The sequence below is a fragment of the Pezoporus occidentalis genome, unplaced genomic scaffold (genome assembly GCF_034315485.1).
Source record: "Pezoporus occidentalis ecotype Australia unplaced genomic scaffold, CSIRO_AGI_Poc_V1 ctg352, whole genome shotgun sequence".
Taxonomy (NCBI): domain Eukaryota; kingdom Metazoa; phylum Chordata; class Aves; order Psittaciformes; family Psittacidae; genus Pezoporus; species Pezoporus occidentalis.
This window is the reverse complement of record NW_026915506.1, coordinates 151,619-168,683: the sequence shown is the minus strand read 5'-3', so window position 1 is coordinate 168,683 and position 17,065 is coordinate 151,619. Positions and strand designations below refer to the sequence as shown.

At 37.1% G+C, this 17,065-nt stretch overlaps 1 protein-coding gene across 5 annotated transcripts in view; it reads left to right on the top strand.

Moving 5' to 3' along the window:
- The window catches only part of MYPN (myopalladin), a 75,175-nt gene that overhangs the window by 16,071 nt on the left and 42,039 nt on the right, over positions 1-17,065 (top strand). For 4 of the 5 annotated variants that reach the window (XM_062630473.1, XM_062630472.1, XM_062630474.1 and 1 more), the window contains one exon: positions 9,172-10,083. The exons of the other annotated variant lie outside the window; for it this stretch is intronic. In XM_062630473.1, coding sequence (XP_062486457.1) covers positions 9,172-10,083 — 912 coding nt within the window. The remainder of the gene's footprint in view (positions 1-9,171; positions 10,084-17,065) is intronic. 5 annotated transcript variants of the gene reach the window in all.

The following is a 17,065-nucleotide window of genomic DNA, read 5'->3' as shown; positions in this document are numbered from 1 at the left end:
GTTTTTAGGGAAGACTGATGAAAAGGCACAGAAAAGACAGAAGAGTGGACAAAAAGACACAAATACAGGAGAGGCTGAAAAAAGAAAGGCACAACTTGAAAAACCTTGGGGAGAGAAATGCGAGACAGATTTCTTTTGTGTCTAATTTAAGGCTTGAGTTCCCTTTTTCAGTAGGAAAATGTATTTGTATGAAAACTGAATCTCATTAAAAAAAAAAAAAAAGCAGCCCATAGATTTGAAATTAACAGACAAAAAGATGTGCAAATGGCATGTTGTTTGCATACCCCTGCTTTTCAGGGCTTTTCTTTGTCCAGTTTGGGCTTCTTCAGTCCAGCTACACAAGCAGTTAGTTGTCCAGTCTTCAGATAAATGTGTATGATTGCCTTAACATTGGTGCCACTTCCATGAACAGGTAGAATAGAGACTTGCTCACCATTTTAAATTGTGCAAATTCTCATTACAGTACCTTATGCACTAATTTGTCAGTCTAGATTGAGCCCATGCAATACATAAATCACTTTTTAACACCGAGAAGTAAGCTGTAGCTTCAGTCTCAAACTAAAACTTCACAGTAGTCCTCAACTGCTTGCATTTGTGGATTTCTTCACTGCTCACACATGCTGCTAGCAGGAATAATAGAAACGACCTAGTTTATATCATTTGCGTCACAGTTCATGGAAGGCTTGCAGAGTGCTGTCCCTGCGTTTGAACCAGGATAAATGAATATTATTGCCTGTTAGCTATATTTTCCATTGAGGACTTTTGCATTTCATTCAGTATGAAATGTGGACCTCTGCTGTATCTTTTGGGGCCTTTTATTAAACTCTTCCTCATATGGGAAATCCTTGAAGGAAACTGGACTACATACATTATTTGAATCATTAAAACTTTTCCTAAATTACCAGCACTTGAAGTACTACAGTCAGAGCTTGTCCTGACGTCTGAGGCCTGGCCTTCACAGGAGAGGAGGATGGAGAAGCATCCCAGGCAGGCCTCTAAGGCAGCCGTTGCCTGTTTTCTTTTTTGACCTTCTAATTTAAAAACAGCTTAAATTTATTTCCGTTTCAGTTTGACTTCATATGGTTTTTCTTCAAGATATTGTTTACCTTGTAGTTCAAGGAGATTCACTGAGGAGGCAAAGAGAACTTGAGACTTGGGTAAGAGAAGGTCTCAGTTCTCATTTTGAGAACTACTAAGCGACAATATTAATTACAAAAAAGACATTTTGTGATCAGAGTAAAAAGAAAAAAGGTCTTTTCACTATAGGATAGTATGCAGGAAATGCTGAAAAAGTTCAAGAGCTTTGAATGTGCTTTTTCCTTGAAGAACAGTTGAATATTTCATGCCGCTTAGGGCGCCTACTACTGTAACACTCAGGCCACAGGCCAGGGCATAACTCCAATTGCACAGAGGCCACTTCCAGTGTCTTCTGCAGAATGACTTGGAGGAGAATATCCCATCCCATTTCTCAGATGATGAATTCTAACCTTTTTTTTTTTTCCTTTTGTGGGCTGTGTGATTATGCTGTCAGCAGGAAAGGGAAGAGCCATGAGTGGCTACAGTGGTAGTGAAGAACACATTTCACCTTTTAACATTTCTAGCACCAGGAGGACAAAAATCCCTGTATGCTTGCAAAATAGGTGCTCCTAAGACTCCTTAAAGTTTCTTAAAGCAAAACAGGTACTTTGAGGCTATAACATTTGTACACTTTGACTCACATTCAAATGCCTGTGGGTGAAATGGAGAATCCCTCCAGACAAGAGGAAAAGAGCTGGGTTAGAGGAGACTAACATAACTACAAAATGAAGCCCAGGTAGATCATCTGCTACAGAAATCTAGACTCTTAAATATTCCAGCTTCAAATCACTTGCTTGTGGTTTGAGATTATCTACCTAATGCACATACAATATCCGCATGTTAAATTATATCTCAGTAAATTTAAATTATTTTCACTTTAGCATATGATCTTAAACCAAATATACATCACACATAACTATATATAGATAATTCTGTATTCCCTTCCTAATGAAAATCCAGATAGCCATTTCAGTTTCAGAGGAATTCAGAAGTGGTTTTACCAGTTAAGGCCCCAGTCCACTCAACTCCAAAGGCATTAATAATTTATTAAAAATAATTAAATTTTCCCAAAATTTTAAAATACTGGTTGTTCTATATTTACCTTTTTTCTCCTTCTTTCTTCCCTTTTCCTTCCCTTTCTTCCCTTCCTTTCTCTTTTTCCCCTTCTTTTCAGAAGGTAACTTACTTTTATAAGTAACACTTTTCAAGGTTTAAACTTCAAGTTTGTATAGGAAAACTTTGCATTTTATTTGAAAACTGCTTAAAAAAATTACCTGTGTGGCACTTACAAATAAAGGTGCTGTGAAGTGAGAGTTAGTAATTCTGTTCACAGCTGCAAGTAAACCCTGAGCAGTTTAAGTGAAGTTGCTCCAGCCTATATATCTAAGGGCAGAAGCTGGAGTGTCAGAGGTTTTACTTACAGAAGAGGGCCTGATTCTACTTATTTTTCCAAACAGAAGCAGTAGTAGCCATACATCAGTTATAACAGCAATCAAAAAATCCCCTTAACAGCAGTGATTTACACTAAAGCAAAGAGCAGCAGTATGTGAAGAAACTTAAAACAGCACCACCAGTCTTTTCACTATTTACAGAATTATGTAACAGTGAGCAAGAAACAGCTACCAGCCTCTTTCAGACTTACATTTAGTGAGAGTTTTAAGGTCTGGAATTTATAAAATGAACTAGAGATGAAAGAAAATGCAACATATACTTAGAATATTAAACAGGTTATATTGAAAAATATACATAAGGAAGTAGGATGTTTCCTAAACATGGACATAACATTTAGCCTACTTGTTCTTAGAAGGATTTTCTTTCGTAAGAAGTTGTTACACTCCTGGGCTTGGAAGCTCTCTATTTTCCATTATTTAATTACATTACTTGGAAATAGAAGTTTAGTTATCTGACTTTTTTGATACAAGGAATGGAATTCAAAACTACTAATGTGTCTAAGAAAGAAAAGTAAACCATCTTTTTGTGCATAACTTTCTAAACAAAATTATTAATAAATATCTGACTCATGCCCCCAGACACACGCAAGACCACTAACCTTAGTCCTCTGCTCCAGCCTAACCTTTCCCATGTCTGGAGTCTCAAAGTCTTGTCTTGCAGCAGCTACAGCTTAGCAACAGGCAGTGACAGAAATGGTGACAATGGCAACTGCTAAATGAGAATCCCTGCGAGCATATAAGAATGTGATTGTGATCACTAGGTGTCTGCAAGACAGATCACTTATGTCATCTCTTAGCTGTTCATAGCTGTAATCACACAGCTGAAACATCTGTGTAACTGACTGTGTTCAACAGCATACTCATAAACGCAATTCACTCATAAAAGCAGTTCACCCTCTAATATTTGCTAAACTTTCAAGTTTCCAAACAGACGTGCTGGGCACACAGGTCTGGAGCCTTGCTGTATAACAAGCACAAAGGTGCCACTATGCAGAGAAAGAAGCAGCTGTTTGTTGGTTGTTTTGGTACTGGGGTTTCATACAAAAGCAGTCTCAATTAAAGTAATGGTAGCGTGAAAATCTAGACAGGAACACATACTAAATTACTGACTTTTAACTCCTAAATTTGACTAAATTATGTTTTTTTAACTACAACTGAAGGCCAAAGATACTCAAATGTCTTTTTGCATTAAATCAGCTATTTGCAGATAACCTCTTTATTATAATACAGAGAAGTGTGTTTAAAAAAAACATCTTTGGGGAATCAAGCATTCAAAGCTGCCTCTGACCAAATGAAACAGAGGACCTGCACTCAGATATATCAGGGATTCCCTTCAGCTTTGCTGAGATTTCACTACTGCTATTTTTTTAGGAAAAGCTCTGATTCTTTCAGTGATGACTCAGCAATGAGTCTAACAAACCTCAAACAAGAGAAAATAAAAGGGTTTGGTGTCACACAGTGCAAGCTTCCTGTAGTGTGATTTTCCTCATTTTAATGTATAGATTTTCAGGTCAAGCCACTGCCAGAACAATCTACAGAAACTAATTCTACCTTTGAGAATATTTTATCCTAAATATCACTTGGCTAATAAGAGAACAGGGCCATAAATATAGGCTTTTGGAAACTCAGAAAGCTTTGTGCAACTACTTGGCTAGTAGAAACTGAATTAGTAAACTAAAGAAGTTCATGCAGTCAGTTTTGTTCATGACACTCTCTGATGTCTGTCAAGATAATAGGTGCCCAAGGGCACTGGTCTTAATGTCCCAGGTGTTGTAGTTTAAACCTAGCCAGACAGCTCGTTCACTCACTCCTCGTGAGTGGTGCCGGGCTGGAAGCAATTGAGGCCTGCGTTCTCCCCCCCAGAAAGCAAAGAAATGTACTTGTTTGCTGCTATAGGTAATAAACCAGTCAAGAGTAGAGAACTGCTTGCTGACTGCTGGAGTCAGTCATCCCAGTTTCAACCCTAAATAACACCAGTTTAGAGTTATTATTCGTAACTAGCATTGCAATTCCTCCCCTTGATACTTGTTCAATTTTAAGAGAGACTTTCCAGTCTGCAAAATTATTGATGCTTTCATTAACACCACAGGTTGCTGTCTACTGTGTTTTTACTACAGTTTGTCATAACTGCTTACTCAACAGTTACATGCAGTTATCTGCACTTACTTGCTCAACAGAAATATCTGCAATTACAGGATGTTTTGCTAGCTCCATGATATAGTAGTGGTGTGCTGTCCACTGCCACTCAGTGCCACCGTTCTGTGCCACTGCACACTGAGGGACTGTGGGGTGTGCCACAAAGACACTTCTGTTCCAAAGGCCCCGTCAGGAAAAATTAAAGGGAAGGCTCAAGGAATGTGAAGGCCAACTCCACATGTCACTCTAAACAATACAGAAAGGAAAAGACTGAATTCAAGATCAGATCTTACTTTTGGAGCTTAGATTCCAATTTTGGCTATAGAAAGGCTAAATTATTATTAATTATCATTAATTAAACCTGTAATAGCATAGTTGCTCCTCTGATGATGTCTTTTCACTCACTAGAAAGATGGCTTAATAGATATTTTAGAAAATGTATTGAATTCAGCCTTATTGCTGTCTAGCCCAGACACCCTGTCAGGCTGAATGCTTGCTCTCCTTTGAATAAAAGCTGTTGTCCCCTTACTGTGAAATCCAATGGCCTCAGCCTACCCAATGCTTCCTTCAATCATCAGTCCTCTGAAGCCCTTGGAGAGAATAAATCCTTGTAATAAAATAAAAAAAATGAAAAAAAAGAAACTGGACATCTTTCAAGGCATAAGCAAGGCATAATTAATAACTGTAAGTGGATTGTCTGGGAGCCCCATGGCAACATTTGCTAAAACTCAACATTTTACGTTTAATTAGAAATATCACATAATTCAAAATGTCCCAAAACTGCAGTAGCCACACACTGCCTCAATGTGCTACTTTTGACTAGTACCCAGCTTCTTCCTTACTAAAAATAGAATTAAAAGTTATCTTCTATGCAAGCTGAAAATAGAGAAGAGTTAGATATAATATCCTGACCCTGAGTGAGCTCTAAAGAAAAGTGATGTCTCTCTAAGGATTAAGAATTTGGCGTCATAATCATTCTCATCAATACCTTGCTTCCTAACACAAGAAGGAGCACTCTGCTCTCTTCTACCTCTTCCAACCCCACAGGCACAAGGACGGCAGGAAGTTGTTCCAGCTCCTTTGCTCTGTCTCTGCCCCCTCTGAGAGAGGGCAGAGCTGAACCAGTGAACCAGCTGAACCAGTGATTTGTACATTTGTTTTCCATATGTTCACTCAAGACTGTGACAGATAAGCAGGTTATGCTCTTCCATCTTTGGTTGTGCTGTCTAGCCGGGTCATCTGAATGGAAGATGCTTTATACAACTGCATTAAAGCTAGCCAAAATGAACCATAAGTTCAAGGAAGTTTTGATTTGACTACTTTAATTTCCTCTATAATTTTATATTTTCATCAGGTACAGGCATCCCTGGTTTTGCTATGTTGCAATAATATGCATGTAATTTTCCTCCTCTTGCTATCACAGTGGCTTCTTAACTATACTTTTTTTGCAAAACAGAATGATAAAGCTATTTTGCCAATCTAAACATATCTTCTTTGAAAACATCTCTCATATTGCAGTAAGATTCGCTAAGGGAATTAGCAGAAATTATTTCTCAGCAGAAATTATTTCTTTCAAGTTTTGATGCTTTGTTCAAAAGATGAATAGAAGATACACAAGACCCAAACCCTAAGTCTCAAATAAACATACTGAATGAACAGCTTTACTATGTTTATCCACAGAAAATCTGCTCTGTGATTAACAACCTCTGTTGAAATATAGCACGATATCTGTAGAACAGAGGAAAATAAAACCCTGAATAGTCACAGTCAAATTATATTCATATACTTACTCAATAAAATTATTGCAGGAGTTCTTCAACTTCACTTGACTTTAGCAGGTTTTGATCACAGAGTATTATTTTCCTACCTGCTTTTCCTCCTTGGATGGCCCAGTGTTCTCTAAAGACCTTCATTCTTTTTTCAGCTCTGATGACCTTTACAGACATTGAGATTAAAAGATGTGCCATCCTGAAATGTTTCAGAAAAAGTGGCCAAGAAATGTAGCAAGCTAAATTTTGCAAACCTGCAGAACACATACTTCTCTAACCACATAAAATACAACCTTCCACTGTAGCATCTGAAGCTACACGAAGATACATACAGCTGAATGTTATAATTTACCCAAAGACACATGTAGAGAGGTTAGCATGGAGCTGCATCCCTCCAGAGATAATTCTGAGAGACTGTACCTTCTATAACATCCCACCAAAAGCATACACTGTTCTCTTTTTGCAAGCCAGCTGCTCAGTGCAGAGAAAAGAGCTATCTATGGCTCTGCTTTTTCCCTTCTGTTTTTAAGTAGGTACAAGGTGGCACATGAGGAGGAGGTCTACAGCAAACTTGCCCTATGTTACAGCTATATTCAAGGTCTACAGTTTATTAATGTGTGAGATTTGTATTCCAGTCTGTAAACTTCTCATGTTAGAATATATTTAAACTCTTCGGAGTTGAAGCTGTAGCTTTAGCTGTGACCTTTACAGCACATAGTATGCTATCAACACATAAGATAATATAACCCCTTAAACACATTCAGCTTCAGTAAGGTCGCACAGCTGTTTAAGAAGTAAAAGCTGAGCAAGCAGTAGTATCCATAGACCAGGAACTTCAAGTCTCACGGAGACCTCTTTGTTCTCTTAAGAGGTTAAATTACACACTCTATCCAGTCATGAAACAGCTTACAACGTTATCTCATGTGGGCTTCCCAAATCAATGTTCGCTTGTGTGGCACAGCTTCACTGAAACACTGTGCCAGATAATTCAATGCCAAGTATTCAATTGATGGGGTGCTTAGAAGCATATAATTTATATGGCATTCTATTTGCCATTTTTTTGTACAGGCACAAACTTACCAATATTTTTATTGGGTGCATTTGTTGTCTTGCTGATTTTGTTTGGTTTATATTACCAAAATAAAATCAATAAATCTAAATGCCAAGTATTTACGTGAGAAAAAGAATTTCAATATAACAAATTGTGCCTCAGGCATAAGGGTTAAGGTCTCAAAATTCATATCATAATATGATAGCTTTATGTTCATTCACTGAAGAAGAATATAAACAGTTTAAACAGAAGCTTTCCTTTTTGTAAATAACAAAGAAGGGCTGTGACTCACATTCCAGGAAGAAATACTGCAGCAATACAAGATATTGCCACTTCATTTGCTTTTTACTAGCTCTTTTCCAGGGGCAAGTATCCCACTATCAGAGAAGAAAGCTTTTCACAACAGAAATACCTATTCTGTTTTTCTTCTCTTTCTTGGCAGCTTCAGCTGTTACATAAGGCTATAAATCAAAATGGCTGAGGTAAGGGAATGCATGGTCCCTTCTCTTGATGCCATAACAGGAACAGAACCTTCTTCAGTGCAACAAATCAGCCAGCTTGGGTTAGAAATATTTGAAAGCATCACAGTAAGACTTGCCAGGGCATAAATGAAGTATGAGAGAGATACTGTGCACCTACATATTTTGAGGGACAGATCCAGTAAATAGTCATACGCGTGTTTCAGTATCTGTGAGGAATCAGCGCTCTGAAAGGTTGTGAAGAGTATTTGTGTTACGTCTTCATATTAAGTCACATTAAGATGAGTGTGTTCATACGATGTCTGAACCCCTCTACATTCATAATGACTATTATGTAAATAAAAGGGAGAATATTATGCAGAAATACTTACTGAAGTATCAAAGGGATACTTTAGCTTTGCTTATCAGTCATGCAGGTTAAGTATGGACTTTCTGATACTGTCTTCTCATGTGGTACATGTTTTCAGAACCAGGATGACCTAAGATAATGATTTTGAAAGGCCTGTAGTATAAATGATGTTCATATTATCAAGAATTATGTCAAGCAATGACATAAATCTCAGTTTACTTTGAAGAGATTATTAGAAATCATGTTTCATTTAAGAAGGTATGGAACATTAGCATCATTATTGCTTCCTATAATGCAACATCTTCAAGAATTTTAAATGAAAAATTGTCATTATAGAATATTTTTGTTCTTCTCTCCCCTTCTTCTTCCTCTTCTCATCCCCAAGTGATTTTGAGGGTTCATTTACTTACTACTTCAGTGTCTCTCAAGCTAAATTTACTTAATTTAAAAGCAGTTATTCTCTCACAACTTTCAGTCCTTGAAATACCCAGCATTTAGTCATTTAGCTAAGAAACACATGTCAGCAATGATAAAGATTTGACATTGAAACTTAAGTTAATAGCTCTGTAGTTGAAGTTTTGGCTGAAACTAAGTATAAACTACCGCACTGGCAGTTGCTTTAGCTGTGTGTTCCACCAACAGTAGAAAGTGATAAAAGATCCATTTTACTGATTAAAGGCAATAGTATCTGTCAGTATACAGAAGCAGGCCTTTAAAACAAGGCCATACTTACAAGTTAATAGCACACAGATGCACTTTGAAAATGCTGTGTTCTGCTTTTCAGAAACCTATAATTGTGTGCATTCAAAAAAAATTGCTATTGATAAGGTGTGGTGCTATTTGTCCTTCTTGTTGGCAGCATGCAAGACGACAGTTTAGAATCCTCAACTTCAATATCTCAACTTCTGAGAGAGAGTTACTTAGCTGAAACTAAACATCAAGGGAAGAGTGAAAGAAGCAGATCAGAAACAGCTTCTCATAACTTCCACTATGGCAACGCTTCCAGTGATCTAGATGATGTAGCTGCCCAAGATGACCTTCCAGATCTCTCTGCCTTTTTGAGCCAAGAAGAACTAAATGAAAGTGTAAACCTGGCAAGACAAGCTATTGATCAGAATCCACTGGAAACTAAACAAGATGAGCTTCAGGCACGTTCACAGCATCCCCCAGATCAGCTGAAAAACATAGGAAAATACAAACAAATGGCCCATTCTCCAGCTTTGAAAACAGCAGACAATGGCTTGCACTCAAACTTTTGTGAGGACCACATCAAAAATTCAAAGGGGTCCAAAGGGAACTCTCAAGATCTAAAGAAACATCACCTCCCTTCTGAATCTGAATCAAAAAAGGAATTTCTAAACAAGGCTGCAGATTTTATTCAGGAGCTCTCATCACTTTTCAAAGCTCACAACTCTGAAAGAATAAGACCCCGAACATGCAAAAACTACAGGAGTAAAAAAGGTAGCTCTAGCCTATCTAACACATCCATAAATAGAGAAAGGCTTTCCATTCCAGTACCTCAAGACTTGGAAAACAAAACAGAGAAAACACTTGAACAAACAGATGATCATCAGGCGGCAAACTTGGAATCCATCAATCAATTAACAAACACAGAGCTAAAAACAGAGTCAGAATCTGCATCTGTATATTCTGATGAGCCTATTGGACAACCACCACGCTTTACTCAAAAACTGAAGAGCAGGGAAGTTCCTGAAGGAACCAAAGTGCAATTGGACTGCATTGTGGTAGGGATCCCAGCACCTGAAGTCAGGTAAACATACTCTGCACTTGTCATTTTGTATTTCTGTAACAGTAGGTGTATGGCTTACTTTTTCCAGGTATTTTGATGTATACGTTTCAGTATTCTGTAGCAGAAGTCTCTTGATCTTGGTTGTTAAAATTGATTAAGAAAAAAAATTACTTTCTTTAAATCGTACAAAAGGTTGCTTGTATTTTAAGACAATATATTTGGGGACACATTACTTTCTTTGAATTTTAAAGAACTGTTTTTAAATACTGTACTTCCATAAGTAAAGCAAAGTGCTAACTCCTTAGTGAGAAATGTTAGTTATCTTTCTGGAAATCAAGATTGATTGTGTAAACTGGCTAAAAACACAAACAGCCATGATATCTTCAGACATCAGCATTAGCTGTTTGAGATGAGTGAACACAGGATCCCATAAACTAAAAAAATCCACGCATGATCAGAGAGGAAAGGAGTTCATTGAAGATATCATATAAATAACCAGGAGCAGATCAGTTCTAATTCAGATTCTGACAACTCTGTTGTGACCTTAGAAAAACGTCTTCCGTTTTATCAAGTGTAAGACACCATTGTTAACTGATTCATGTTGTGTGACTAGCCTGATAATTTTGATGCTTTAGTTTTCACCTATATCTATGAGGATTTTGAATGTTAAATAAGTAACATTTTTAAAGATCACCGGAGGTGATACGAAATGTGAAAAAGCTACACTTTATTCATCAATGACATCAGTGGAGTGAGAAACAGATTATTGTACCTTATAAGCTTATCTTGAAAATTCTTGTATCTCATCATCATTTCTAAATCTAAAGTTGTTCATATACAGCTCATTAGTCAAATTTACCTCCCATTTAGAGTGGTGGAACTGTATTTCTTTTGCTGGGACTATACCAATCCAATAGGAAGGAAAACTCTATTCGTCTTTTAAAGATATACTATACATACTTGCATCCTAATATCTGAAGTATCGTAAATAGACACCCTTAGTCTAGATGGTTGCTGATCCTTTTATAGGCATTTTAGAAATATCTGTTGCTCTTCTAAATATTGAGAAGAATTATTTGCATCTTCAATATCTAATCAAAGGACCCAGAGCTTCACAGATGGTCTGCTTTTTCCAATTGTCAGCTTAATGTCTTCCTTATATACTTAGACAATGCTGAACACAGGACTACTACAACTTCTACTGCAGTCAACACCTTTTATCATCTTTCTTACCGTACTAATAGGCACAATCGTCAAATGAAAACAATCTTAACATCCAAAGATGGAGGCTCCAAAGATTTTTGTGGTCAAGAACCTTTGTCTTCCACTCCCTTGAATTTCTGGCACATCAGCTGCTAATTTTTCAGAAGGAAGAAGCTTTTACAATGCACCATTAAGTACACAGGATCAAGGACCTACAAATGAATCCTCTTGTTATTGACAGCCTTGTCATGAAGACAAGAAGTTACCCAGTTCACAGTATCCCTGAACTGTGACTGCCAGACCATTTTGCTCCACTAGTGCCTTCAGTAGTAACGTGTATGTTCTCAGTCCCTAACAAGACCCTGAGCTACAGTGCCATGCAGGGTCTCTTGTCCATGACACAAATGTAAACTTCCAAAGGCTAAATGATTTATTTATAGAAGAGGAATCTGTTCTAAAGCTAGGGGAAATACCTTGTTTGGGAAAAATGTGCTTTCTACTATGCACAGTATAAACTCACTGCTTTGATTAATAATTTTGTTAATTTGAGGCATTCCCTTGGGGGAGCTTCTGCCACTATAATTGTTGTATTGTGTTCAGCCCTTAAATTCATAGAGGAATCTGATCAAAATGGAAAACAGAGCCAGAAACTGGGGGGAGGAGGGGCTTGAATGAAACCAGACAGGAAATATCATCCTATAGATATTAGCAACACTCTCTGAAGACTTCTTTTGCTTGTAAAGTCTTTGAGACTTATTTCTCCAGGCACATGCCTTGATAGATCTTTTTTATATTAAAAATTGCAGTAGGATTCCTCATCATTCATAGTTTATAATACAAAGGAAACCACTGAAATAATATTGTTTTACATATATAGACCTGTACACAAACTCAATCTGACTTACTTTGTATTCAGAAAAGGCGAACACTGAATTGCTTGTTTATAGACATATACTACAGTGCACAGTGTTAGTTTTATATATTTCTCCAGAATGCCACAACACCATCTTTATAACAGCACATCATGCCCATGCCATTGACACACACATAAAACTGGTAAGGTGTTCATGCCATCAAAGTTTAGGCATTTAACAGCTATCTGAATTAGAAGTTGACACTATAAAGTCACTGAAGCCTCAAAAGATCAGAGAACCTAGGAACAATGAGTCATCCCATGGAGTAACCAGGGATGGCCAGGATGCCTAGGCACCCTGTTCAGGGACTGCTTCATTCCACAGAATTGGATGACAGATATCTTTGTAACTTCAGTCTTCTTTTATCCCAACAAAACTGAAGATTTTTAACTGAAATTTCTATTTCAATATTTGATTTTGTTAATTTTAAATCATAAAATAAGCTACTTATGTGAATGCTAGTCAGTACAGGAACTATTACACTTCTATAGAATAAGTGTCCATCAAACTTTCCAACAACAATACACTGCTGCCAGGCACAGTACTGCTCCAAACAGAAATGCAACCCTAGTTTACTGATTAATGCTTGTAGTCAGATCAGGGTCTTAGAGGAACTAACATAGAAGCCCAGAACTTACATGCTCCAAGGCCACAGATAGTAGGGACAGGGAGAAAGAAGTCCCATAGGGGAAATCAGTCCCAAGTAGTCAAGCTCAAGAAAAAGACTGGGCTCAGTTTTCAGTTTTACAATTTAAACTAACAAGTAAGAGATAAACCACAAGGGGGTAAGTTGTGATTTATGCATTACATACATACTCCTTGTGTGTGTATGCACATGCTGTATTAAGCAGAAAGATGGTAATGTTAGCTGCTTGAACACTTTCCTGATCATACAACTTCTGTCCCGTTCATTCAAGATTCTTTCAACTCCACCAATGTGTAGGAGTAACACTAGAAAAGGGTGTAAAATAATTCACTTGCTTGAGTGATAAACATTCATGTGCTTCCAGTGGCCAAGGCCTTTTTAGTCAGTGCTACAGCATAAGGAAACCAGAAAATGTAATATACTTTGGCGTATGTGTTCCATTAACTATGGAGACATGAGAATGCGGGGTTTCATTTTTGGTTTTGTTTTCAAAGAATAGTGTGTGTCTTTGATCTGCTGTGCAAAGTTTCAAAAATGCAGGAAGCATCTTGTTGGCCATAGTTTTGGAACTATGCAGAACTGGGCTCAGAATTAGCATACCTTGCTTTGAGGGTAACAGTTTTTCAAGGTTCGTGATGAGTTAGGTTCAGGATCTGTGGAGACAGGCAAGGAGAGAAGAATTCTGATAGATAAGCAAGAGAGGTATGAAAATCAGTAGTCTCAGGACAGGACTAACTGGCAAAGTGGCAACTGATGAAAGAAAGCTTAAGGCTGACTGGCTTTAAGGCGTGATTTTTTCTTCCTTCAACTTAGCTGAATGACCAAGCTCAATAACCAAGCATCCTTTGGACCCACGTGTGGAGGTGCATACTTGCCTGTGTCCTTTGATTTAAAATGGACTTCCTAACCATAGAAAGGAATCAATCCCAAGTTACTTATAATGCTTATAATACATACACTCACTGTGTAGAAGCAGTACTGTGGGAACCCAGGGTATTGCAAAATAAGAACATGATTCAACCAGCTCTGTAACATAGTTTCTCAGTCAACACCAGGAGCAATCTGATGGTTAAACAAACGTAGTGGGAATTATAAGAGAGAAATAACAGACAGGAGATTTAGAAAGAAGCAGATCACAGGAATGGAAAGGACTGGAGAATATGATGGACAGATACCATGTTTGAAAGCAGGACAGTACAAAACAAAATTGATGATGTAAAAATGGTGTAAATGTCATTCATGATGGATCAGGGTCAAAATATCATTGGCAATGATACAGCATTATGATCTACATGCTTGGTAGGTAACTGCCTGGACTATATAAGGGCTCACTAAGGGACAGAAAACTGGACGTTGGAGCAAGAGAAGAAATCAGGAACTGATTTGAAATATGAATATGGATATAGAAAGCTAAATCCTGCTTGGCTGAATACAGACAGACCTGTCCAATTGTTTCTTAAGATAACTCAGCCTTAATGTAACACACTCACATGTTAGAGGAAGCTCATTAAGCCCACATATCTAGAAAGAAGCTTAAATTAAATGTTACCCCTTTTTCAGTATCATCAGCTGAATGCAGTGTCAGAAGTGACAGACTGACACTGTAGTATATGGGCCTCTAGCTAACTCAAACCTTACCTTGCAACTAAAGAGCACTACTAAGTTTATTGATTTATTACTTTGACTATACTGCAGGTTAGAGATAAGCATTTAAGAGAAGTATTTCTTCATATTTCCAAACTGTTAAAGGTTTTGATGACCTCTTTCTCATCCTTCCTTCTACAGCTTTGTTTGTGTATGAGTAATGATAGGTGTGACATTCACTCCCCTTTGTGAGGAGAGCACTCCTTATTCCCTCAAGTTCAGAGGTGCCTACATTTTTCCAAACTGTTTGGCACATCACTCTTAGGTTAATTTTACTTATGAATCACATTGCATGGTTTGGCATACACAGCTATCCTGAAAGTGTCATGAGGATTTGAAGTTCTAAAAACAGGCTGTATGTCATAAGGTTTCCATGAAAACATTCTTTAACACAGGCATACAAAGCTTAAAAAAAATGCATTTTAGTGCTGCTTTGTTTAAGGAGACTGGAGCTGTAACTAATCACAGATTTTTAGAGACTTTGAAGCCACGTAAGATTGATTAAGACTTTTTTCTTCCTGGCTGCCAAATGAAAACATGTATCTGTTTTAGTTCTCAAAGTCTAGAGAGCCAAACTTCTCTTACATGCAAGTAATAGTCAAGTCAATAGATTAAGACCTAGGATTAATTTGGCACAGTGAATGACACTGCTTGTGCTTAATGTGAACCTGCCTTGTATGATGAAGCTATCATTACAATTCATGGCAGGAATGAAATGTCAGTGACAGACAGCATTGCTACTTCAGTCATGCCACATATCTCAATGTCAGAACTCCCCTTGGAACTGACATTTCATTGCTAACACGTACAATGTTTGGATGGTAAGAATAAAATAAAATGTTAATAAGCAAAGAGTAGACATGGCCATGCCAAAGATTTACATAAAACTTAATTTCACAAAAGAGAATTGTTTTTCATTTATAAGCATTTCAAAGAGATAGCATACATGGAGAATGTTCTTTTTCTCAGCTTAATCTCAAAATAACTAGAATAACTATGAAAATGCACTGCATAGAAGTACTAAACAAATGTTTGAAACAGAAGTTTATTCCTGAATTATTAAATCACTTATGTTGCGAATTTTTAACTAATCATAGGAAAAAATAACTGCAAAGAAAAGAATTAACTCAATCCTGCTCCACTGTCTGTTTAAGTCAAGTAAAGGAATATACTACTAAAGGAATATACTACTGACATACTACTAAAATAATGGAGATAAATAGCTTATATGGTGTTTTTAAATTTGCTTATAGAAAATTAGAATTGTGCCTCACATAGGCATGCAATACAGACTTATCTTCACACAGACACACAAAGGTTAATTGGAAAAGATGACCACTAGTAACATAAAGAGTTATTACACCTTAATAGTGATTGTATACAGCATTCTGTGTAATGCGTTTTGCTATATGTGTCACTTGAGTGAGGAGCCACATTTGAGTGAACACAAAACCAGAATATCACCATACTGTATAAGTTAATTTAATGCTTTGAAAAGGTGCTGCTGAAATTGAGATAAAATTCTAGAACATGGGTATTCTTTTGAATAGTTTTTCATATCCGCTAAAGCTAACATGCTAAACCAAGGCTACATTAGAAGAAGGAGGCATGCGGTAGGTATATAAAAAGGCATGAGTAAGTCCCATGACTCAGAGCCTAAAGTACACAGTTGCCTATATGTATTAGACACCTAAAAGCAACTTGTACGTTCACATACCAAATTTATGCTTGTAGTCCTACAACTTCTCTCCAAAAATGTGACCATTTTCAATTATCATCAATTGCAAATCTTGAAAGCAACATCAGAATAAACCATATAATACAACATATAATAAAAAAAATATAAATAAAAATCCCCCCTTTGGGATAACAGGAATCCTATGTAATTTCCTGGTCTGGAATTTAAAACTGGCACTAATCAATTTCAAAGGACATTTTCAGTCAGCCCTGTAATGCAGATACCCATGCTTCTTCATTGGGACTGCTAAACTTTTCCTCTACTTACTTGTGGTAGAGTTGTTCCTTTATCCCAGGCACTAGATGTTTCTGTTCTGGTTTCCAAGGACCCCGCTACTAGCTGTGGTATCTGTATCTACATGTTTATAAGGACATGACTGTACAGAAAAGCAAATGTGATATGCACTTCTGTGGAGCCAGTGAAAAAAGCTCCACTGTATCTAATTATTAGCGGGGGAAAATACCAGGTTTGGGTAAGTCATTGTGGGCAGAGTCTAAAATAGTTGTTGCACTTACTTCTGTCTGAAGAGGTTTGTATTAGAGGATCTGAAAGGTTCCTGACTGGACTATGATGGAATATGAACACTATAGCTCAATCAGAAGCTGGAAGGATCATTATTTTTAAAGGAAATGTACTCTAAATAGAAGTGTAAAACAATTATTTCAAAATAAAGATGACACAAATAAAAAGCAGGATTTGCAAGCTAAATGTTAATGAAGATTCATACAATCTACTAGAAAATAATGGCAATGGTACTGTGATAGTGAAATCCTTTAAAAAAGAAGTAGTTTGCAAATAATAATTTTAAGACCACTGATTTCACCTTTTAAAAATTATTTTTAAGTGCTGCTTCACAGC